Raw genomic sequence first — 25,590 nt, 5'->3', positions numbered from 1 at the left:
CAAAAGGGCAGAGGACTGTCCCAAGGAGCATCACACTCCGGCAGCCGCTCACTAAGCCCCCCCCCCCACACGGCATCAACGGGCTGAACAGGGAGGGGAAGCTGACCACCAAGCCCCCCCCCCCCCACCTCACGGCGCGAACGGGCCGGGTGGGGAGGAGGAGAACCTTGTTAAGCAATAAACTCTAGTAGAGGTATGAAAAACACAGGAATAAGTAATTTTAATGCTGCTAAACAAGGTTAACAATCTAAATGGATTGATAAAGTTATGCATTTCATAACCATTTACCCACCAAGGGAAATTTTGCACAATCCATACCCGAATAATTAAAGCCACTAGTAACTACAGTTTATACTTATCGTTTGTATCACCTATGTAACATGTGCAATCTCCTGGCTGTGGGCAGGAATCACGGCCTCAGCCAGAGCAAAACATCGCAAAATGGAGTTTGTTAAACGTGAAACTAATCTCACACAAGCTTTTAAAACTTTAGTAGGAATGTAGTTTAATGCCTAACACTTATTTGAAAGCTCTACTCTAGAAATATGGTGTCTGTTGAATCTAATTTAAGTATTCAAATGCATGTTAGAGCAATGGAATTATAATAAATTTATTACCGAACCGAATTATAAGAGCAACAAGGTTCAGTTGCTCAATTTCAGTAAATTACTTTTACTGTACAAAGCTCGTTACACCTACCATTTGTATATTGAAAGTTATTGAAGGCATTAGAAACTTTCAAACTACACAACATGTATCTGTAATCAGATTATCAGCCATTAAAACAACCATTAAACAAGTGTTTTGGTGCCATGTGCAGAGAGACTAGAGTATCCTTTGAAAATAATGTTTCCAAGATTCTTCTCGATCCACCGATTCATCTCTTGCTCGAGCTCTGGCGAAAAGTGGTTCTTCCTGTCTCCAATTTTACCTGGGAAAAGTAAGCAATTGTCAAAACAAGGCACCAAACCCGAGAGGCTATGTAGCAACATCAAATGTGCGGAATAATCAGAGGGCGCCAAATATCACTAAGAATGCCAATGCGAGAACAAGCACACAAGGCGAACGATATCAAAAGTATCCGATTCACCAAGAACTCTATCGAGAGACAAACGACTGAGGGACGGTTGAAAAGCAAGACATGCTCGTCCTGGAAATCAGGACATTCAACAAGGATATACATGACCGTATGAGGGACAATGCAATTTGGACAATAAGGAGCAGGGCTGTGCTCCATTAGTGATCGATTCTGTGTATGACCAAAACGCAACCTCGTCAGAGCCGTTTCCCATCACCGGTTACAGTGGTAGGACGACGGCCACGAGAACACACTGCTCTTAAGAGTACACAGTTTGTTACCAGTAACAGAAGACCAAGAATCCCGCTAATGGGCAAAGATGGAGGAATGAATAACTGGGTAAAAGTCTGAATAAGGAATACCTTCAAGGGAGATGGGACAAAAGCAGACACCTTCCCTAGCAGCAGCATCCGCATGCTCATTGAAAGACACCAATATGGCTGGGAACCCAGCAAAACTCTGACTGAAATTTACTGGAAATAAACATCAAATACTAATTCTCAACGACCACTGGATGGACTGGATTAGAGGACCCCGAGTGCCATGTGGACACCACGCGTCAACGAACACTACAAAGGAAGATTGACAACGAGCAATCAGGAGACGAAGCGCAGAGAGAATAGCATAAAGTTCTGCTGTGAAGATTCTAGTCTCCGGAGGTAGTGGACACAAATGTGCTGTCAGGAAAACAGTAGCTTACACCGTCCGCAGACAGACCCATCGGTGAAGATGGAAACGGAGCAGGAATGCAAAGAAAAGTGCTCAAGGAAAAGGCGTTTCAGAACCATAGGAGGGGTAAAAGCTTCAGTGATGCGAGTCAAGGGTGAACAAAACTTCGGAAGGGGGACTCTCCACAGGGGCTAGGAAGGAACAACACTAGAAATATTAGTAAGACGAACTGTAAAAGAATCCTGTATGCGAGATAATTGGACAGAAAGAGGAAGGTGGTGAAGAGGAACAGGAACCACAGGAGGGGTAAAAGTTAAAGCATGGCCGAAGCGAGAAGAAGGATGTTGCAAGGACCGCGCAAGAGAATCCATACCCGAATAACTAAAGCCACTAATAACTACAGTTTATACTTCATCGTATATCTTTATCAGTATATATTTGGACAGTTGCGATTACGGCGGTCCTGGAGAGATAGGAAGCCAGTGTCAACATGCAAGCTGAGGGTGGGGAGACTAACGAAAGGCACCAGAGCTGAGGCGCAACCGAGTATGGTGGAAAGCATCAAGACGACGAAGAGTAGGAGAAGAAGCAGACGAGTAAGCAGAGCAACCATAATAGAGTTTAGACAGGACGGGAAAGGAATGTAAAGCGAGGAAAATGCGCCTATTTGCTCCCCATGAAATATGGGACAATACCCGAATGAGTGTAAGGGCCTTTAGAGAATTCAACTCCGAGGCATGAGATATGGGGCGACCAAGACAAACGAGTGTGAAAGATTAGCCCCAAAAGCTTAGCGGAATCCTTGCCCACAAGGGAAGACCATAAAGCGACAAAGAGGGATGAAGAACGACATCCCTCCGAGTAAGTGTCATAGCACAAGTCTTATGTGAAAAGAACCTGAACCCATGATCGGTGGCCCTAAGACGACACGGCATCAATCGCAAGTTGAAGCCGCCGTTGGAGAGGCGAATCATCACACCCCGACAGCAAAGGGCAAGATCTTCGACATAGCGGAGAAGACGCCAGAAGGAAGTGAAGAAAGACCATTGAGGGCAATCAAAAAAGAATAGTGCTCATAACACTACCTTGGGGCACATCCTCGTATTGCTGGAAAGAGGCAGAGAGCGGTACCAAGCCTCACCCGAAAGGAGCGACGAGAAAGGAAGCTTTGGAGAAAGAGGGAGATTACCACGATGGCGAAAAAAATGAAGTAGGAACAGAACATGATCACCGGATGGTGTCTTAATACTTTTCCAGGTCAAAAAGGACGGCAACAACGGAGGTCTTCGCAGCAAAAGCAGTGCGAATATAGACCTCCAAGTTCACCAGGACATCTGTTGTACTGCGGCACCTGCGAAAACCAAATTGAGAAGGGGAGGTGGTGATAGTGTTCTAAGAATCACATCAAACAAACGTTAGCAATACGTTCAAAGAGTTTGCAGGGAACTCGAGAGGGCAATATGGCGGAAGTCTTTAGGGGATGTCCCAAGAGACCCTTTTTCTGAACAGGGAGGACAACGGCATCGAGCTAGTCCTCGGGAACTGACGACGACGACTCCGAGACCCGATTATACAGACTCAAAGTAAAAACCGAGACAAGCACGGAGGGAGATGGCGAAGCATTTCATAATAAATGCCATCGGAGCCCGCAGCCGTAGAACCGCACAGGGCCATGGAAGACTGAAGTTCAGACACACAAAATGGGGGGCCTCGTAACCTGGTGGATAGCGCGCAGGACTCTTAATTCTGTGGCGCGGGTTCGATTCCCGCATGAGGCAGAAACAAATGGGCAAAGTTTCTTTCACCCTGAATGCCCTCGTTACCTTGCTGTAAATAGGTACCTGGGAGTAGTCAGCTGTCACGGGCTGCTTCCTGGGGTGGGTGGGGATGTGTGTGTGGGGAGAAAAAAAGTAGTTCGTCAACAGTCGATTGACAATTGAGAGGCGGGCCGAAAGAGTAAAGCTCAACCCCCGCAAACAACTAGGTGAATACACAGACACACAGACTGTGTCAAAGACAGACAGACACACACACAGACAGACACACACACACAGACACACACAGACACACAGACACACACACACACACAGACACACACACAGACACACACACACACACACAGACATTGTAAGATCAATCCTGGAGTATGCAGCTCCAGCCTGGAGTCGATACCTAGTTAAACACAAGACAAAGAGAGAAGATTCAGCGGTATGCCACCAGGCTCGTCCCGGAACCGAGAGGATTGAGCTACGTGGAAAGGCTAAAGGAGCCGAACCTCACATCCCTGGAAAACAGAAGAGTAAGGGAAGACATGATAACCACCTGCAAAATTCTCAGGGGAATTGACAGGGTGGACAAAGACAAACTCTTTAACACGGGTGGGACACGAACAAGGGGACACAAGTGGAAACTTAGTACCCAGATGAGCCAAAGAGACGTTAGAAAGAATTTTTTCAGTGTCAGTAGTTAATAAATGGAATGCACTAGGAAGTGATGTGGTGGAGGCTGACTCCATACACAGTTTCAAATGTAGATATGATAGAGCCCAGTAGGCTCAGGAATCTGTACACCAGTTTATTGACAGTTGAGAGACAGTTGAGAGGGCTCGTTATAGGAAAGTCTGAGAAGTGCAGAAATCTAAAGTTGTTTCAAAAACAGGTTTACGAAGAAGGAAAGATTAAGGAAGACGAGAACCAGAGCTAACTGAAAAGTGAAAACCCAGTTAGGTCGCAACGTGCAACGGGACCACCGCAAGAGCACAACGGAGGTGAAGGACCGGCGAGACATCAGGAACGAACTTATCCGCTATCATGCAGATACACTTCCAGATTAACAGAGGACTTTCGGACGTAATGGTGGAAACAAGACATCCAACACTCACACTTACCTGTACGGATGGCTCCATGGGCCACTGCACTCTCCTCCTGAAACAAAAGGCGAGAACGGGCCGTCTGCCAGCAGCGGTGTCTCTTCCAGAGGACAGCTCGAGCGCAGTCCACATTCCACCAAGGAACGCACTTCCGTGGTCCCCGAGCGGAAGAACGAGGAATAGAGCCGAGGGCTGCGTCGAAGATGGTGTCATGAAAAAAGAGGGTGCAAGGGAGAAGCAGAATGGAGAGGTCAGAGAGAGTAGCACGGAGGGTAAATAGGTTCCAGTCTGCCTTGGCAAACTGCCACCTAGGAAGGGAAAGGAAGGTGGAGAAAAAGGTAACAAGGATGGAGAAATGGTCACTGCCATGTAGGTCATAACCCCCCCCCCCACCCCCACCCCACGTGAAATCCAAGTATAGAGACGAGTAGAGAGAAAGATCGAGACAGGAAAGTGTGCGAATCCGAATCCAAATGAACGGGCTCATCTGAATTCAGAAGACACAGGGAAGAAAAGACAATGAACGGTTCAAGAAGGCGACCCCGGGGTGTTTGTCAGAGCTGATGCTCTGACAAACACCCCGGGGTCGCCTTCTTCGCCATGCCCCCAGAGGGCATGTCGACAATTGGAATCACCCAGCAGGAGCACAGGCTTCGGCAAGGAGTCCAGTAGGTATTTAAGATAGGGAAGAGAAAGCAGGCCATTGTGGAGATAAAGGGAGCAAACCGTGTACCATTTACACACAAAGACACGTGCAGCAGAACATTGGAGAGGCATTGGAAAAAGTAGGGGTACGAAGGGAACACGAGATTGAATCTAGAGCAGAAGATGCACAGGCCGGGAGGTGAGGAGAGAAAGGAATAGCCACAGAAGCACCAAGCACCGGCTCCTGAAGACTGGCACAAAGGGGGGGGGGTAAAAACTGAAATTAGGAGTTCATTGAAATTGGCCTAATATCCACGAATATTCCATTGAAGAATAGACAGCGACAAGAAGAGAAAGGACAGTAACAGAAAACATTGAAGAAACAAAGATGAAAAAAGAACAGCATGTTAAAGAAGCGCAGGATCAGCGAAGTCAGAGTTGGGTGGCATGGGTACACCAAATACGGGTGGAGAGAAGAGAGCAGGAGGACTGACCAGAGTCAGACGAGCAGGGTCCCGAGGAGAAAACAACCTTGAGGGGCAGTCAAGGAAAACAAGATGGGGCAAAAAACGGCGAGCGCACCTCAACAAGGGCAGCAACCTAGAGAGAATTGGGGACTCCATAGCTGGGACAGGGAGCCCTGACAACCAAAATGGAATGAGATGGAGCCAGAGTGTCAGAGGTGGAGGCGGAGGAGGAGGAAGAATGTGATGCCTTCTTACCCGCTCGTGGAGGAGGAAGGAGATGACCCAGGCTTTCACTTCTGACTCGAGAACAGGTGTTCCAGCAACAACGTACTGGGCGACAGACAACTGTCTTAACAGAAGATGAACTTGAGTTAAAAGATTGCTGGAGTGTGGTGGACATCAGCCTGAACAGACAGGCGGCGTAGAGGGAGGGAGGGAGGGGGGGGGGAGGGAGACGGATGGGAAGAAGGATCTGGGAAATAAGGAATAGAAAACATGGCAGACTGGGTAGGAAAGGTGGGAAACTTCAGATGGAGAACCAGAAGGGGGGCCCTTGAGGGACAAAAAGGAACAGTGGAGGCGGCGGTGGGCGTGTCCGGGTCCAAGACCTGCAAACGGTTGAGACTGAGTAGGGTGGGAAGAACGCAACACGCTAGCATAGGATATGCCAGCGAAAGGGGCAAGATGGCGAACTTTGCGTCTTGCTTCAGGAAAAGCGAGACAATCCCGGTGTTTTAAGTTGAGGACGGCTTCAAGATAATAGTGCTTACACGAGCGGGAGAAGGTAGGGTGGGCCTCACTGCAATTGAGGCAGCGAGCCTGGGGAGACCGTGTCAACATCGTCCCCATATATGGGGCATATATTCACTATGCATTTGAGGACACCATGCCTGAACTTCCAGCACTTATTGCAAAGTCTAGGACAGGGAATGAACTAACAGAGCATCTGGCACCAGCAAGAATTATAGAGGGCAGAAGGGTCCTGTCAAAAGGCAATTTACACAACTCTAAGGGGTTTAGGGCGACGACCACGAGGGGGTAGAGTGAGCGTATCCATCTGGAGGACAGAATGGCCTTGAGCTACGAGGATATGTTCAATATCCTCGGGTCAGTCTTTTAGGTCCCTAACACTAGTTGCAACATTGTGGAGAGGAGAAGTGCCAACACTGGCATTTAACCAAGCGTTTTTGGAGACCTAAACAGAGGTCTTCCCAATGCAGGACAGTGCAGCTAAATGGGTAGTTGCATCCTGAGAAGGAGCAGCGACGATACATATACTGAAACAGGTGGGGTTAAAAGTAACAGGCATCTACCGAATCAAGGGGGTTTTATGGAGGGAGAAATCAGGAGTAGAATCCAGATGGTGGAGATCAAAGTATTTAGCCGTGTAGCATTACCAAACTAGGTGTGGTACGTAATAGTACGGGAAGGGAGCGTGCGAATGCGGCTGTGCGGGGGACGCCGTTGAGAACCCCCAGGAGAGGAGGAGGAGGGGGAGGGGGGTAAAAGGCTCAGTAGTCACAATTTGAGACAGCCAACCTAGGGGACGGTGGTCACCACTGGGGGATTGGGACTCTACCCTACCACAGAGGGAAGGGAGGAGGAGTGGCGGGGGGGGGGGGGGGGTGCATTAAACCGGTCTGGGCCAATGTAGCGGTGGCTACAGAGTCCAGTCTTCCATCACAGACTGGTCTGGTCGCCCACCATATGAGCCTGGGTAAGAGGTATCAGTATCCATATATCATGCATTTTAAAAAGGTCTGGGGCCTCGAACCAAGGGATACCAGGGTAGCCAGGGAGGCCGAGCGCGGAAGGGGTGCGTCGTCCACAGCAGTGCTCGCTCTTTTTAAGAGAGGAATCCTGCTTCGTCCATTCTCCTACACTGGTGCAAAGTCCTCATTCTCCCTTTCGCCCCAGCCTGATAACCCAGCCATCCACTTTGGGAAGCCACTCGCGGGTGGTCCCTTATGTTTTCTTTTGCACGTACAACTATGAGAGATAGGAAAGGAGGCAGGAGCCACCCTCGCTGGTCCCCGAGAGGTGTACGCGAGCTCCTCACCACAAGGAAACAACGGAGGGGGCGTTGATGCTCAATCATCGACAGGTAATCACGGGCCCCACAAACCAGCCTGCTAGTCTAGGCAACATGTGGCAAACCATCCACCAGCATTACTGTCAAGCTGCAGTAGACTCCAAGATGCATCGATCAATTTTATCATTCTATGCATTCAAAGTATCATTTTATTGGGATTGCGTATAGTTTGGTAGATGGTAGGTTAGGTGTTCAGGATTTTGTTTAAAACTTTTTAGTCACTGAAAGGCATTAATAGTTACACGCTTCGAGCAGTTTAAAAGAAAAAGGTGGTGTGAGCAGAGTTCAAACCTCAGAATGAATTTTTAGCTTTTTCTCCAAATTATCACACCGGCGTCATCAAAGGTCAAATGTTTCTTAATCCAACAAACTATTTGTGAATTTGTTTACTCGCGACTGATATTCTAGCACATCTCAAACTGTCCTCCACAGAACCTCTGTTCAAATCTACTCCATAAATGATCCGCTCGTGTACTTCAAATGAAAGAAACTTACCAAAAATTATGAAACCCATTTACCTAATTATACAAAGAATTATAGTTATGTAACTATAGGTCGTAGCCGAAACTAATTTATATATTAGAAAACTTTTAATGCACTATGCTAAAAGTTTATGAAGGACTTCGGGGTCGGCAGCCACCGAGTCTAGTCAGGATTGGTTGCCATACAAGCAAGTAGTATGAAAGCTGGATTAACCATAATTTAACCATTATGATAATCATAATTTAATGATTTAACATGAGCAAACCCTTGCTCGGGCAACCGAGCAGAATCAATAAAACGTTGATTCTGCTCATTAAAAGCAAGGAGACGGTGGTAAAGATCCACCTCCGGCAGGTGATGGTACAACACCATCTAAATTTTGCTCACCCGAAGGTCAAGGCGAATGTGACTACCATCAAGGCGTTCAAGGTCGACGGAAAGCCGAGGGCTTTACAACAATAGCCAGAGATGGTCCAGCAGCCACAGTAAGGCTGTCTACAGGAGAGGCCTTCCTGGAGTCCAAGACGAGCCAACTACGCAAATAGCAGTCTATACTTCAACTAGTTGAGAAAACCTATTTGTACCACTTAAGGAACAAAATCTCTAGCAGGCAGACTAATTTAACTAGTTCAACTATATATCTTGCCGTTTGGAACAGAAGCCTGTGTATCACAGCCACAATAACATTGTGTTATCATTAAATGAAGTGATTCACCCACGAACTGGGAAAAAAAATCAGTTTAATATTCTGACTATAATAGAGATATGCAGGTGATACTTTCAAACCTTAACAGTACTCCGAATCCAGCCTAGGGCAGTGCATGTATTAAGAGGCTTTGACTAGCATAGCCTAGTGTTATGCCATAAAATTATATCACTAGAAAATATTCACGTAGGTCGTCCTAATCACAGCTCCGCTGAAACTCGCAATCACAGTTGCCAATAACAAACCTCTGCCACAACGGTACCCGTTGGGCTCACTTAGTGGTTATAAAGGTTGAGATCCACCAGGGTACAGAGCAGAGCCTAACACATTTTAAGTGAATTTGCGTTCTTTCCTCAGGAAAGAAAAAGTCACTCTTGTTTGATAGAATTAGTCATGGTATGATCACATGAAGCATTAGACATTTCCTGATGGCATTCACTTATCTCACCGATTAAAAAAAAATCCAGTCGCTTCGATTATGTCAACATGGTTCTTTAGCGAAGGGAGATCTGCGCTTGACTCACACAAGCCAAAACGTTCACAATACAAAAGCTCCAGCAACTATGCTAAGTATTACAGTCGACTTGACAATTAGATTCTTAACTATTTCCACACACCTTTCCTGAAGAAGGCTCCTTCGCGCCTCTGGGCACCTTGGTGATAATTTGCGGCGTCTTTTTCACTTCGAGCTTTCATCGAGGAGAAAGAAGAGTGTTGGGCAACCTGGAGGAAGGAACCAATATTATTAACATTTTCAAATCCCCCCCCCCCATTTACACGGGGCCAGACACTTTAGTGGACAGCACTCGCGACTATCCTAGGGAACTGGGATGGATCTCCGGCGATGGCAGAAACAAATAGGAAGAGTTTCTTTCACCCTGATGGCCTGTTTACCTAGCAGTAAATAGTACCCGAGAGTTTTACAGCTGCGACCGACCAACCATAAATAATAAAAGAAACCTCTAGACAGACCGTCTGTCCGTGTTAAAAAAAAATAAAACCCGTACACCTAGAAACATTGGAATTGGTCACTTTAAAAACCAATTGATAGAGTAGACAGTTTATTTAACACTAGGTACACATGCATTGGTGGAAACGGTGCCCAAATGAGCCCTAAAAAATTCTTTTAGTGGCTGTAGTTAATAAATGGAATGCATTAGGAAGTGATATGGTGCAGGCAGACTCGAACGTGTATGGAGTGTACATATGAGAGAGCTCTATAGGCTCAGAACCTGTACACCTGTTTATTGACGGTTGAACGGCAGGAAATCGCCGAAACGCTACCCCCAGAATCACAACTAGGCGAGTACACACCCCACAAACATCTCCATCACCATGGGTATTATAAGAGTAGAAGTTGTTTGATTGTCATTCTCCATGGTGTATAGTAGGTCACTGCAGACTTGCCAGAAAAATTAAAGACTGCTAATGTAGTCCCAATATACAAAAAAGGTGAAAGGCAAGAGTCAATGGACGACAGGCTTGTACAACTTTAATATCAAGCAAGGTGATGGATAAGATCTTTAGAAAAATAAAAACCTACCTCATCTGGAGAGAATTTACTTTGCGACACCACCAACATGGGTTCAGGGTAAATGAACCCTGGTAAATGATAAATCTTGCCTCTCAGGTTTAATGGAATTCTACGGTCAGGTGACAGATTAAGCAAAAAAGGTGGGCAGACTGCATTTTCTTGGACTATCTGAAAGCCTTTGACACAGCAGGCCTTAATTAAGAGGCTGGTGCACAAGTAAGAGAAACAGGCAGGAGTAACTGGTAGGGTGGTACAATGGATATGGGAGTACCTAAAGAACAGGACGCAGAGAGATACTGTGAAGGTGAGACCTCAGACTGGCGTGAAGTTACCAATGGAGTCCCACAGGGTTCTGTACTCTGACCTATCCTGTTTCTGATTTATGCGATTTCTCTTCCAGAAGGTAGACTCATTCCTCTGTTTGCCGACGCTAAAACTGAGAATGATTAAGACGGGAGAATGACAGACCGAAGACTGGCCCAACAAATGACTACTAGAGTTCAACTCTAATGGTGCAAGTGATAAAGATAGGTGTTGGGAGCACGAGGCCAAACAAGGTACAAGCTTGGAGATAAACTCCTGAAGGAGTCGAGAAGTGGGAGGGGGGTTTATATCACACCAGAACTGTCCCTAGAAGCCCACATCAAAAGGATAACATCAGCGCCTTTGCAAGGCTAGCAAACATAAGAACTGCTATCAGACTTTAAAGAAATCTTTCAGAACCTTTCATTCCTCACGGCAGACCAATTCTGGAATTTGCGGCTCCAGCGTAGAGTCCACATCCACTCAGATAGTTGGAAAAGGTTGAGCTATGCCACCAGGTTAGTCCCGAGCAAAGACGAATGAGCCAAGAGGAATTATAACGAACAACCTCATGTCAAAGACAAGAGTTAGGAGAGACATGATCACAACTGCAAAATTCTCAGGAATATATAGGGTAGATAAAGAAAAACTTTAACAGGTGGTAAACGGACAAAGGGACGCGGGTGTGGCAACCGAGTACCAAAATGGGCCAAGGACAGAAAACTTTCACTGTCAGTGCTTAACAGATGGAATGCATTTAGCAGTGATGTGTTGGAGGCAGACTCTATAAATGGATTTAAGTGTAGACAATAGGCTCGGGAATCTGTACACTACTGTATTAACAGTCGAGATGTGGGACCATAGAGCCAAAGCTCAGCCCCCCTGCAAGCACAACTAGGGGAGTACACACGCACACCCTTCCACAAAACTCACATCCGCAATGTGCTCCTTTAGTTCATACCATTTTACAACTACTCTCACGCTAAATGAAAACTGCCTAACGTCTCTAAACCCCCAGTTTCCATCTCTGACGAGTTCACACATTCCTCTGATCTGTTGGCATTCTGAACATTTTGTCCATTTCCAATGTCAATCCGCTAAAGTCTCCATATCTCTCCGCTCCTAGTGTCGTCAGGTTCAGTCCCTTCAGACGCTGTTCATACCCTATCCCCCTCAACCCTGGGACAAGTTTCGTTGCAAACTTTTGAGTCTTTTCGAGCCCGTTTTTAGATAGACCAGACCAGTGAGTATTTCGCCCTAACTTTTTACTGCCTATGTGAGACCAGTGAGTATGCCGCTCTCATAAAAAAATAGAAACAAAAAGGAGGAGGCTCGAAAAAGAATAGTAGTTTGCAACGAGCTGTGAGGAATGAGGTACGAAGACAGACTGAAGGAATTAAACCCGAGCTAGATGGTGTTGAGATTGCGAAGTCGGATTGCGAAAGGGATCTGGGAGTTATGATTAGTAAGAATTTAAAACAAAAGGATCAATGCATGAATGTTCGTAATAAGGCGAATAGGACACTGGGATTTATTAATCGAAGCGTTAGTAACAAGACACCTGGTGTTGTTCTTCAGCTATATCTTGCTCTGGTTAGGCCCCACTTAGATTATGCAGTTCAGTTTTGGTCGCCGTACTATAGAATGGATATAAATTCACTTGAACGTGTCCAGCGTAGGATGACAAAGTTAATTCCCCAAATTAGAAGTCGTTCATATGAAGAAAGATTAATAAAGCTTAAATACGAAATCTATATGTTGGATAGAATTATACGAAAAAGCAAATATTATTATAATGGGAGTTATATATAGGCCACCAAATTTAGACAGAATGGAAGCAAAGCATCTATGGGAAGAAATATCTAGAGCATCTAGATCTAACAGTATTTACGTCATGGGTGACTTTAATTTTAGTGAAATAAACTGGTTGAACAAAACAGGGAATAGTGAAGCAGAAGATTTTCTAGAATTAATTGACGATTGCTTTCTTACGCAACACATTAAGGAACCAACACGGGAAAATAATGTTTTAGATTTAGTGTTAACTAACAGGGAAACAAATTTATGACATCGAAATAGGGAGTGAGCTAGGGAACATTGATCACAATGAAATCAGATTTAGCATAGAATGGAATAGACCTGTAGGAGAAAATTCTGTTAAAGTGCCAGATTTTCGAAAAGCAGATTTTAATAGCCTAAGAAATGTTTTGGGTCAAATTGATTGGAAAGTCTTGGGTATGGGGTGGGGGCCGGTCTTGGAGCGAGACATGAACCCAGCGATAGGTGACGTAAATGGGGATTTCGATGTGGATTCAATATATAACTTATTTAAGAATATTCTAAACAAAGCACAGGATCGTAGTATACCATACAAATTGAATAGATCGAATACTAATGACCCAAAGTGGATAACAAAGAATTTGAAGAACCTTATAGGTAAAAAGAGAGCTTGGTACAAAAGGATTAAAAATGGAGAGGTCACTTTAGAACAGGAATTCGTACAACTGGTTAGAAATGTTAAAAAAGAGAAAAGGAAAGCAAAAAGAAACTATGAAGTTCGCATAGCAGGGCAAGCAAAGACAAATCCTAAAGGGTTTTTTCAGTTATATCGTACTAAGACTAAGAAAAGGATAGGTCCATTAAAAACTGAGACAGGTCAAATAACAGGTAGTGATGAAGAGACGAGTAGTATTTTTAATAAATATTTTGTATCTGTATTTACTAAAGAGGAACTTAACAATATGCCTTCAGCCGAACAAGTCTATGCGGGTGGGGACGAGGACAGGTTGACGAGTTTAACAGTTACCAGGGAGGATGTTCTTAAATAGTAAAACTCAAACCAAACAAATCCCCAGGGCCGGATGAAGTGTTTGCCAGGGTGCTTAAAGAATGCAAAGATGAGCTTTGTGACCCACTGTCAACCATATTTAATAAATCAATAGAGTCAGGCAGAGTGCCGGAGTTTTGGAAGGTTGCTAATGTGATACCAGTTTTTAAGAAAGGAGATAGATCACTTGCGTCTAACTATCGACCAATTAGCCTTACGTCTATTGTGGGAAAGTTACTCGAATCTATAATAGCAAATAAAATTCGTCTTCACCTTGAAAAACATAAATTAATAATCGAGTCGCAACATGGTTTTATAAAGGGCCGTTCATGTTTAACAAATTTGTTATCTTTTTATTCAAGCATAGTTGAGGCAGTTGATAGTGGTAAGGATTGTGATGTTGTGTACCTTGACTTTAGCAAAGCTTTTGATACAGTGCCACATGAAAGACTGATTAAAAAGATAGAGGCTCATGGTATTGGGGGTGCTATATTAAGCTGGATTAGGGCATGGCTATACCAAAGGAAACAGTTAGTATAAATGGAGTCAAGTCAGAGTGGGAAAATGTTGTAAGTGGAGTGCCTCAAGGCTCTGTCCTGGGACCTCTGTTGTTTATAATATATATAAATGATTTAGATTCAGGTTTGAGTAGCAACATTTGCAAATTTGCTGATGATACGAAAATCGGTAGGGAAATTAATTCGGAGGAGGACTCGCTATCACTTCAAGTTGATCTAGATAGGGTTTTGAAATGGTCAAAGGATTGGCAGATGCAGTTTAATGCTGATAAATGTAAAGTTCTGAGGTTAGGTAATGATGATAGAGTTACAAGATACGAGCTGGATGGTGTTGAGATTGTGAAAGGGATCTGGGAGTTATGATTTGTAAGAATTTAAAACAAAAGGATCAATGCATGAATGTTCGTAATAAGGCAAATAGGACACACTGATTTATTAATCGCAGCGTTAGTAACAAGACACCTGGTGTGGTTCTCAAGCTATATCTTGCTTTAGTTAGGCCCCATTTAGATTATGCAGTTCAGTTTTGGTCGCCATATTATAGAATGGATATAAATTCACTTGAACGTGTCCAGCGTAGAATGACTAAGTTAATTCCCCAAATTAGAAATCTTTCATATGAAGAAAGATTAACAAAGCTTAAGTTGCATTCACTGGAAAGGCGAAGAGTTAGGGATGACATGATAGAGGTTTACAAGTGGGTGAATGGACATAAATTGATTGGAAAGGCTTGGGTATGGGGTGTGGGCCGGTCTTGGAGCGAGACATGAACCCAGCGATAGGTGACTTAAATGGGGATTTCGATGTGGATTCAATATATAACTTATTTAAGAATATTCTAAACAAAGCACAGGAACGTAGTATACCATACAAATTGAATAGATCGTATACTAATGACCCAAAGTGGATAACAAAGAATTTGAAGAACCTTATAGGTAAAAAGAGAGCTTGGTACAAAAGGATTAAAAATGGGGAGGTCACTTTAGAACAGGAATTCGTACAACTGGTTAGAAATGTTAAAAAAGAGATAAGGAAAGCAAAAAGAAACTATGAAGTTCGCATAGCAGGGCAAGCAAAGACAAATCCTAAAGGGTTTTTTCAGTTATATCGTACTAAGACTAGGGAAAGGATAGGTCCATTAAAAACTGAGACAGGTCAAATAACAGATAGTGATGAAGAGATGAGTAGTATTTTTAATAAATATTTTGTATCTGTATTTACTAAAGAGGAACTTAACAATATGCCTTCAGCCGAACAAGTCTATGTGGGTGGGGACGAGGACAGGTTGACGAGTTTAGCAGTTACCAGGGAGGATGTTCTTAAACAAATAGTAAAACTCAAACCAAACAAATCCCCAGGGCCGGATGAAGTGTTTGCTAGGGTGCTTAAAGAATGCAAAGAGGAGCTTTGTGACCCACTGTCAACCATATTTAATAAATCAATAGAGTCAGGCAGAGTGCCAGAGTTTTGGAAAGTTGCTAATGTGATACCAGTTTTTAAGAAAGGAGATAGATCACTTGCGTCTAACTATCGACCAATTAGCCTAACGTCTATTGTGGGAAAGTTACTCGAATCTATAATAGCAAATAAAATTCGTCTTCATCTTGAAAAACATAAATTAATAATTGAGTCGCAACATGGTTTTATAAATGGCCGTTCATGTTTAACAAATTTGTTATCTTTTTATTCTAGCATTGTTGAGGCAGTTGATAGTGGTAAGGATTGCGATGTTGTATACCTTGACTTTAGCAAAGCTTTTGATACAGTGCCACATGAAAGACTGATTAAAAAAATAGAGTCTCATGGTATTGGGGGTGCTATATTAAGCTGGATTAGGGCATGGCTATACCAAAGGAAACAGAGAGTTAGTATAAATGGAATCAAGTCAGAGTGGGAAAATGTTGTAAGTGGAGTGCCTCAAGGCTCTGTCCTGGGACCTCTGTTGTTTATAATATATATAAATGATTTAGATTCAGGTTTGAGTAGCAACATTTGCAAATTTGCCGATGATACGAAAATCGGTAGGGAAATTAATTCGGAGGAGGACTCACTATCACTTCAAGTTGATCTAGATAGGGTTTTGAAATGGTCAAAGGATTGGCAGATGCAGTTTAATGCTGATAAATGTAAAGTTCTGAGGTTAGGTAATGATGATAGAGTTACAAGATACGAGCTAGATGGTGTTGTGATTGCGAAGTCGGATTGCGAAAGGGATCTGGGAGTTATGATTAGTAAGAATTTAAAACAAAAGGATCAATGCATAAATGTTCGTAATAAGGCAAATCGGACACTTGGATTTATTAATCGCAGCGTTAGTAACAAGACACCTGGTGTGGTTCTCAAGCTATATCTTGCTCTAGTTAGGCCCCATTTAGATTATGCAGTTCAGTTTTGGTCGCCATATTATAGAATGGATATAAATTCACTTGAACGTGTCCAGCGTAGGATGACTAAGTTAATTCCCCAAATTAGAAATCTTTCATATGAAGAAAGATTAACAAAGCTTAAGTTGCATTCACTGGAAAGGCGAAGAGTTAGGGGTGACATGATAGAGGTTTACAAGTGGATGAATGGACATAACCGGGGGGATATTAATAGGGTATTAAAAGTATCAACACAGGACAGAACACGAAACAATGGATATAAATTGGATAAGTTTAGATTTAGGAAAGACTTGGGTAAATACTGGTTCAGTAACAGGGTTGTTGATTTGTGGAACCAATTGCCGCGTAACATTGTGGAGGTGGGGTCCCTCGATTGTTTCAAGCACGGGTTGGACAAGTATATGAGTGGGATTGGGTGGTTATAGAATAGGAGCTGCCTCGTATGGGCCAATAGGCCTTCTGCAGTTACCTTTGTTCTTATGTTATGTTCTTATGTTCTTAAAGGGGATATTAATAGGGTATTAAAAGTATCAACACAAGACAGAACACGAAACAATGGGTATAAATTGAACAAGTTTAGATTTAGGAAAGACTTGGGTAAATACTGTTTCAGTAACAGGGTTGTTGATTTGTGGAACCAATTGCCACGTAACATTGTGGAGGTGGGGTCCCTCGATTGATTCAAGCATGGGTTGGACATGTATGAGTGGGATTGGGTGGTTATAAATAGGAGCTGCCTCGTATGGGCCAATAGGCCTTCTGCAGTTGCCTTAAGAACATAACATAAGAACATAAGAACAAAGGTAACTGCAGAAGGCCTATTGGCCCATACGAGGCAGCTCCTATTCTATAACCACCCAATCCCACTCATATACTTGTCCAACCCGTGCTTGAAACAATCGAGGGACCCCACCTCCACAATGTTACGCGGCAATTGGTTCCACAAATCAACAACCCTGTTACTGAACCAGTATTTACCCAAGTCTTTCCTAAATCTAAACTTATCCAATTTATATCCATTGTTTCGTGTTCTGTCCTGTGTTGATACTTTTAATACCCTATTAATATCCCCCCGGTTATGTCCATTCATCCACTTGTAAACCTCTATCATGTCACCCCTATCATGCCTTTGTTCTTATGTTCTTAGTGGCTGCTAATTCCATGTCCCACCAGTAATAACTGAAGTAATTTCTATAAACATACCTAGTGTGATTAAAATTAATATATTTAAAGTGAGCCAATAATCTTTCCCACTCAAGACTTGTTCCTGTCAAGATTTACCAAGAAGCTTCATGAGAGAGTATAGCATTGATCGTCTTCCATTTAATCCATCTGTTTGTAGAAAAGGAAAACAAAAATAAAACCGGGAGGGAGTAAATGGTATTCAAAATAAGATACCAAAGTACTTTATGTTAAGAATGGTATAAGAGTCTTGTCCAAGAACTTAACTTTAAGCAAAATAACTTAGTCAACATTACAATGCACCAATAATCATTACAACTCAAAATGGCGGCGGTCCAAGAAGCCGATTATTCCGGAACAAGTCTACCGCATCGGACAAGTCATCTACCGTCGCACATATATCAGGTTTAGACAAGCCCGCGGTAAACCAGCGTCGCGGTAAACCAGCGTCACAGAGAACCGAACATCGGTATTTTCAGCAACATTACCCTCGAGCAAATGTGACCTAACAATTTAAAATGACTAACATGTAGTGTATTCAGTACATTAAACCGAAACAGCTGAAACATTTAATCATATTCATGTTTAGTAAAGTTTATTCGTTAAGAAAAATATGTTTAAAAGTTCATTCTGGTTTCACATAATACTCTCTTCTCACAGTCTCTCCGTTCCCCACCACTACTCTTCCAACATCAAATTAACTAATTTAACTGAAGGAAAGAAATAATGAGTCATGCATTCATGCACACTGATAATTACCATTATCTAGAGAACTTCATTTCAAGGAAGTGGGGACATTTACTAATGATACAAATACGCACAACAATTTTCCTTATGTTTGGTGTTGCATCTCAATCTTCCACATTAAGGCATATGTAAGTGTTACTGATCATATTTAGTGTCATTCATAATTGTTACAAGCCATTTAGTCTGCCAATAACATTCATATTACCAAAGCTAATCCCAGTAACTTACTAATACCCCACAAGAGAATACTAAAAAATTAAAATATATTTTGTATTATAAAAAGATCCCAGTTACTTTGAACGTTTCACAATGCTTTAATAAAAATAATAAAGGTTAACTTCAAGTGGTCTATTAGTCATCACTAAAGACCCAATTAAATCATCCACATTGTCATGGCGGGTGGGCCGGGGCTCCGCTAGCACTCGGCTGCTAGGGGCTCAGAAGGCAGAATACACAGCCCCTCCGACTCCCGGGATTCACCGGAGTCTCCTTGGTCCCACAGGAGAGGACCAGCAATGCCCACCACCGCAGGTCTTTGCTTCCACCACTGAAAGGGTGCCACTGATTCACCCTGGAAGCCCCTCAGTCAACCACGGGGAAACTGCTATCAGCAGTTCCGGCCTAGACCCGTGGAGGAGTGAAGGAAGACTCGGGCTTACCTTATAACAATAAATTCCAGAGTCTTGCCTGCCAGACAAAAAGGCTGCAGGAACTCCTTTCCCGCCTGCCTTCTCTATCTTCTTCTTCTTCTTCTTAACAAGGTCGCCAGCTGGGTTAGTATATCTGCACTCCAGCGATGCAGCTCAGTGGGTGTATTCTATACTGTTTGTTGCCAGAAAGTTGCTACTCCCATAGATCTGCTATTGGACTGTCGGCCCAGGGTACTCTCCCATAAAAGTCTGTGGCTTTACCTCTCTCCAGCCACTACGTTACCTGTTGCCACCAGTCAGGCTCCGATACTAGCCGGATGGCTAAGGGTACACTCTTATATAAGTCTGTGCTGCTTTACCACTCTAGGCGATAAGAACTTCTATGGAGAACGCGACGTTCCCTAGGTGGTACTACTACGATAACCCTCGTGTATGCTCAGAAATATTATAATGGAGGCACACTTAAACACAATGGTAAAATGTGTGAATTTACTGACAAATTACATGATCACACATACAATCACAAGCAATACATGAAAATGAAAATAAGGATAAATCTGGAGATCTTCAGCAACTCTTCTTTCACGACCTCCAACCACTCCTTCAACTGGGCAGATTAGACAGTAGTCACACACTCACAGAAGGACCTCTTCACCACGTCGGCACCTTCTTCAACTGTCCCGCCGTCCACACACACACTGTCTTCTCCAACAGTCCTGGACACAAGCTGCCCTGCAGCCTATTCTACTACTAAGGTATTAATGTCATACTGCCACATACACCAGTAAATATCGTGGCCTATCTAGCCTACTCACACAAGGGGTAATGGGAGAGAAAATTGATCTACCTTACATTCCTGGCTCATGACGCCTGTCCCTCGATGGTGTGAGGTTCCCCTCGCTTCCAGAGTCGATCCTTGACGATCCAGGAACGTTCCACATGTTCTCAGGTAACGTGAAACCTTCGCGTCGTCGCCATTCCAATCCCAGAGATTCAGCTATCCCAATCCTGGTTCACCAATCACTGAGCTAATCACTATAGTCACACACTCGTCCTTTCCACAAGGCATTTATCCTCGTCCTAGGAACGATGTCGTCCCTCCAAAACCCTCAGTGGATGTGACCCAGTCACAGCTAGGCCTGCCCACTGCACCTTCCAGACCCTCCACGTCCAGCGGCGCCGCCCAGCATCGTCGCCGACTATTTTCCAAGTTTGGCACTCCTCTGCTCAATGAACTTGGTTCCTTTTTGCTTCTCGGAAGCGCAGGGTCTCCAATATCTTATGGTGGGGTGCGATGGCTAGTTTAATCCACTGAATAAGACTTTTAGAGCCTCAAATCCTCGAGAGCTGACCGAGGCGCGTCTTCTCACCTCCAGTCAGGTCAACTCTGATGTTGGCGCCGCCCAGGGCACTGACGTCACGGCGGGCTCTGATTGGTCGCCCGTGACCTAAGTCGGCCAATCCGCAATCGGCTAGCGTTTTCTACAAGATGGCGGATCTGCAGGTAGGGGGTACTCTTTCATTTATATCAGGGAGCCACCTTCCCCTTACCTACAACTTGTTCTGTAAATTTCTCCCTTATCTGGTGGCCGGTCTGGTCGCCACATATCAACAGACTCCCTGTACCTCAGAGAATCAGTATGGAGAGCCGATATGACTCAAAGCAGGCAAATGAAAGAAATAAGAGAGGGCACCATAACAATATTAGTAATCTTAATATTACCCCAGTAACAGGTTCCAAAACATTTTCAAACAAGTATTTACCAAGGTCTCTCCCGATTCTAAACTAAGCCAATGCGTGTTGTGCAGTGTATTTTAAATTATATTCATACGGGTTTTATTAATATACTCCTTTCCCTCATTCACATTCTTCCATCACATCACTTTAATCTTTAACTAAAGATGTGGTTATTTAATCGCCAATACACTGTCAAAGTTCCAAAAAGTAACTGGTATTTATTATTACTCTACAACCCTCCTTTTGTTTTTTTCAAAAGGTATAAACTCCATCTACCAATCTTCCATAAATGTTTAGAACCTTAGGTAATATTTTGGCCTTTATTTTCATAATTCATGTTCTGCCCTATTTGTATAGTTTGAGTATTGATAAATCATTATTTGCTAATGTTATCTTGAGATTATCTCGAGATGATTTCGGGGCTTGTATCACCGTGGCCCAGTCCTCGGCCAGGCCTCCACCCCCAGGAAGCAGCCCGTGACAGCTGACTAACTCCCAGGTATTTATTTATTGCTAGGTAAAACGGGCATCAGGGTGAAAAATTCTGCCCATAGTTTCTCTCCGGCGCCCAGGATCGAACCCGGGGGCCACAGGATCATGCGTACAGTGTTCTGTCCACTCAGCCACCGGCTCGTCTCTGCCATGTCGTCAAAAAAAAAATTTACATTGCGAAATAGAGGTCCCAGAACAGGCCTGGGACAACATGCCTCCCTCCCAACCACGCATTTTATCCCATATACACTATTTACTCCGGACTAGTTCAGAGAGTCGAATCTGTTGACTGGAGTTGCGAGCGGGAGGGTATTATTTGGCGTGTCGGCGAAATGGGGCCAACACTCAACTATCATAGCATCCCTCCCCCTTGTTGTGCTTGCCCAGTCTGTGGACCTCGAGTTTTCTGATCAAGCTGGATATCCTGAGGTGGGGCTCGTGCCTTGTGAAATGCTACGGGTCCCTGTGGTAGATGTTTATGGCATTGAACTGGTAACTGCCCGTAGGGTGGTTATCAAATTTACTACAGAGAAGGTATACCAGGCATTTTTGTGTCATTATGAGGGGTGGACCTTGCCCGTGCGGGAAGGTGCAGGCACTGACTGTCTCAGATCGGAATGGTGCCATGACGCATGTTACTGTGCATGGGGCGTTCTTGGAATTCCCAGAGGGGCTGCTGCGGCATTACAGCAGCCAGCTTGGAGCGGTTGCCAGTGTGCAGTTGCACCTGCTCTCCTCGGGAACGCTCAAGGGTGTGCATTCGCACCATGGGGATGAGGCTGCAGGCGGACATTCCGTCCTCAGTGAAGCTCTTGGGTTGTTATGATAGGGTTTATTATGCCTGCCAGCCTCATACGTGTGGACTCTTGGGCCACCAGGCTGCTGGGGTGCTCTGCGCCTGCCCGTCAACCTCTTCCGTGAGGAGGACTTCACGCCGCTCCCTGTGGAGGAGGCTTCGGTGGCTGTGGATGTGAACGACTCCTTGGCTGCTGAAGTGCCCCCTGTGCTGCCTCCTATTTATGTCGCCTCTCCTCCAGAAGTTGAGTCGCCGTCGGGTACTCGTCTTGCCCCGGTTGATGTCCTCGATGCTCCCGTGGTTCTTCCAGCTGCCCTCTGCACAGCTCCGTCTTCGTGTTCTTCAGCTGTTGTGCTTATCCCTCGCTGGGTGTCCAGGCTGTGCTGGGGTGGCTGTAGGGCCTCCCACCACTACCTGGTGTCCCATGTGGTTGAGGATGTTGCCATCCTGCAGAGAGCGTCTGTTTGCCTGTCTTGTGTTGCCCGGGTCGACATCCGACCCCGATTATGTGCGGCCGGTGCCTAAGCGTTCCTGGCGTTCTTTTACTGTCTGGGCTGATGTGGGAGAGTTCGACGACTAGATCTTCCGGCGACGGCGGAGTGGTTCCGGTTGCGTTGCATTTTTCAGTGGTGGCAGAGGTCCATGTACCTGCGGCTGCCAGGGTCGGTGTTTCGAATCTCCTCCTGGTGTGGTGCCTGTGGCGCTTGTTTCGGGTGCGTCACATGCGTCGGTTGGTTCTGCGTGGGGGGGGGGGTTCCCTGATGAGGGTCTCATGGTGACCGTGGTGATCTGGTAGTGGTATTGAAAAAGGCTGCTTGCTCTGGGGGTTCCGTACCCCAAGCCTTGTGCCAAGTTTCATCGTCTCCAGCCGTCTCTTCTGCATCTCGTGCTGTGTTACCGTTTTGGCAGCCTTCGCTTTCTGTGCATCCGGCAGCGGGTCCTTCTCGGCGGCCTACGTATGCTTTTTCGGTATCTTCTGCTTCCACGGAGGAGGCGATTTGCCATACTCCTCGTTATGCGACTTCTATCAACCAGCTCCGGGAGCTACCGTTTCCGCCCGATTTAGCGATTCCCGAATTTATGCGGCCTCTCTCTGAAACAGGGAAATCGTTACCCTACCGACATGAAATATTTGATATGGGAGCCCTGCAAGAACAAATCCTCTGTTAGAGTTCCCCGAGAAATATTCACCTCCCATTGAGGTTTGTTCTCCTTTCAAGTGATTTATTGTTTGCCGTGTGTTGTGGGGGTTGTGTCCGTGGATGTGGGGTGTGGTTGCGAGTATGTGTGGGTGGACCGAGTTTGAACAAATCCCCAAGGACTATGACAAGGATTCGAACCTGCGTCTGGGAGCATCCCAGACACTGGCTTAATCGACTGAGCTACGACAGGGTTAAAGCGAGTTGAAACCGAAGTTCTACTGAACTTGCTGGATCCCACACCCTCTCCGAGGCACTAACCAGGGTTTTGCACAACTCCCCCCACCCCCTGCACTCGAGCTATGCCAATAGGCCGTTCTCCCTCTTCGCACTTACATCAAGGGCTGTGACGAACCCTCTTCACGGCCCTTGTGGATTTTTTCATTTGATGCATCAATTTAGTGTGATCTCTGTGTAATGGACCGGGTTTGTTTTGCCGGTTCCTGCGTGCTCCATATTTCTGGTTCCTGTGAGTTCCGATGTGCGCTTGTTTGTGGCGTGGTTGCATGCCCTTTGGGCTGCTTTGTGGCCATGCCTGTTTTTATTCCAATTATTATGAATTCCCACTGTTAATGTCTTTTTGTTTATATGTGTTATATTTTTACGTTTCCTTTTTTCTTATTGTCATTATGTATTGGTGCGCCTCCGTGTGTGTTTCTGGGGCCGGTAGGCATGTTGGGTTATTGAGTGCGGGTTTGGGTATCATGTATTGTCATATTTATATATTTTGTAGTCTTGCATTATGCTCATGCTTTCTACGGGGTGTTTATTGTCGGCCCTTCAGGTCGGTATTTTATGTCTTTGTACTCGCCTAATTGTGCTTGCGGGGTTGAGCTTTGTCTCTTTGGTACCGCCTCTCAATTGTCAATCAACTGGTGTACAGATTCCCGAGCCTACAGGGCTCTATCATATCTACATTTGAAACTGTATGGAGTCAGCCTACCACGTAACTTCCTAGTGCATTCCACTTATTAACTACTCTGACCCTGAAAAAATTCTAACGTGTGTCTGGCTCATCTGGGTACTAAGTTTCTACCCGTGTCCCCTTGTTCGTGTCCCACCCGTGTTGAAGTGCGTCTTTGTCCACCCTGTCACCCTTTGTAATTTTGTTCTTTTTTTATTTTTTTTTAACTTGTGATTTGTGTTCTTATGTTCTCGGTTTATTGCATTTATACGCATGCTTGTGTGTCAAGCTAACGTTACCCTCATGTCTTCTACCGTTATTTATGTACTGTATTGCATTGTGTTTATTGTGTTTTTGTTGTCGGCCCTTCAGGCCGGTATTTATTGTCTAATTTTGTCCTTTTATGCTTGTGATTTGTGATCTGTTCTCGTTTTAGTGTATTTATGCTCATGCTTGCAGGTACAAATAACTAGAAAAGTTCTGAAAGTCAACTTAGGACAGCATCCCTAAAACCGTGAGTTAATTTCGAAAAGTTAAATCATTAATAGGAAGAGTAATCATGACACTTACATTCTCAAGCTGCTGTTGGGAGAGGTTGGTGCCCAAGAACTCATTCAGTGTTCCAAGTTCCTTCTTAATGTCAGCTTTCAAGTCTTCATAAAACACAAAGTGCATATTGGGGTCATGCTTTTGCTCCCAGGCCATCATCAAGTTGGGCCAGTAGGGACAGTACAACACTAGATACGAATTACATTTAACTACTTTTTACACATGAAACAAAATTTTTAGTCTTTAAATTTTGCAATTAAAATTTATATTTTGGAGGTAGCTACATTTGCTTAATGTGCTATTTCAAGCTAACGGCAGTTATTTCCAGTACTGAAGCAATTATCTTAACTAAATTATTATTAAATTAATGCGAAGTTAAAATTTGCAACAAGACACTAGGAGTTATTGCAGACCTCAACATTGTACACTATTACAAGACTACTAAGGAGAACTGCAACAACTTTTGAAGAAAACCAAAAAGTACTTACACTCGTGGCCAATACTAACTACCTACGTTCAATGGCTAGAGCAACCTTATCCCACTTGTCCAAACACAGAAGGTACCCACCTACAACACTGCACAACACCCAAACCTGAACACGGAGTATGCGGCCCCAGCGTGAAGCCCGTACTTTGTCCAGCACAAAACGAAGCTGGAAAAAGTTCAGAGGTATACCACTAGGCAAATCAAGAGGCAAAAGTTAAGAGGAAAGGCTGAGGAAACTCCCTCACGTCGATAGCAGACTGAAGAGCCCGGG

General features: G+C 44.5%; 1 protein-coding gene across 1 annotated transcript; it reads right to left on the bottom strand.

Annotated features, from left to right (window-relative positions):
* Positions 1 to 337: 337 nt before the first annotated feature.
* On the bottom strand, positions 338 to 25,036 carry LOC138360953 (sulfotransferase 1E1-like). The gene is made up of 3 exons (XM_069320441.1): positions 24,854 to 25,036; positions 9,627 to 9,732; positions 338 to 931 (listed from the first exon to the last, which is right to left on the bottom strand). Exons 1-3 carry the CDS (start codon positions 24,989 to 24,991, stop codon positions 792 to 794), a joined length of 384 nt encoding a protein of 127 aa, XP_069176542.1. The 5' UTR covers positions 24,992 to 25,036; the 3' UTR covers positions 338 to 791.
* Positions 25,037 to 25,590: the final 554 nt, after the last annotated feature.

This window comes from Procambarus clarkii, unplaced genomic scaffold (assembly GCF_040958095.1).
Source record: "Procambarus clarkii isolate CNS0578487 unplaced genomic scaffold, FALCON_Pclarkii_2.0 HiC_scaffold_134, whole genome shotgun sequence".
Lineage (NCBI taxonomy): Eukaryota > Metazoa > Arthropoda > Malacostraca > Decapoda > Cambaridae > Procambarus > Procambarus clarkii.
The sequence above is the reverse complement of the archived record's forward strand: the minus strand, read 5'-3'. Positions and strand labels throughout refer to the sequence as shown.

Excerpts from the sequence above, each read along its gene's own strand:
- LOC138360953 (XM_069320441.1), bottom strand. The coding sequence starts at position 24,991 with ATGATGGCCTGGGAGCAAAAGCATGACCCCAATATGCACTTTGTGTTT. Across the intron at positions 9,733-24,853 it reads CCCAACAGCAGCTTGAGAAT|GTTGCCCAACACTCTTCTTT; the intron begins GTAAGTGTCATG and ends TCCTTCCTCCAG. Across the intron at positions 932-9,626 it reads AGGAGCCTTCTTCAGGAAAG|GTAAAATTGGAGACAGGAAG; the intron begins GTGTGTGGAAAT and ends TACTTTTCCCAG.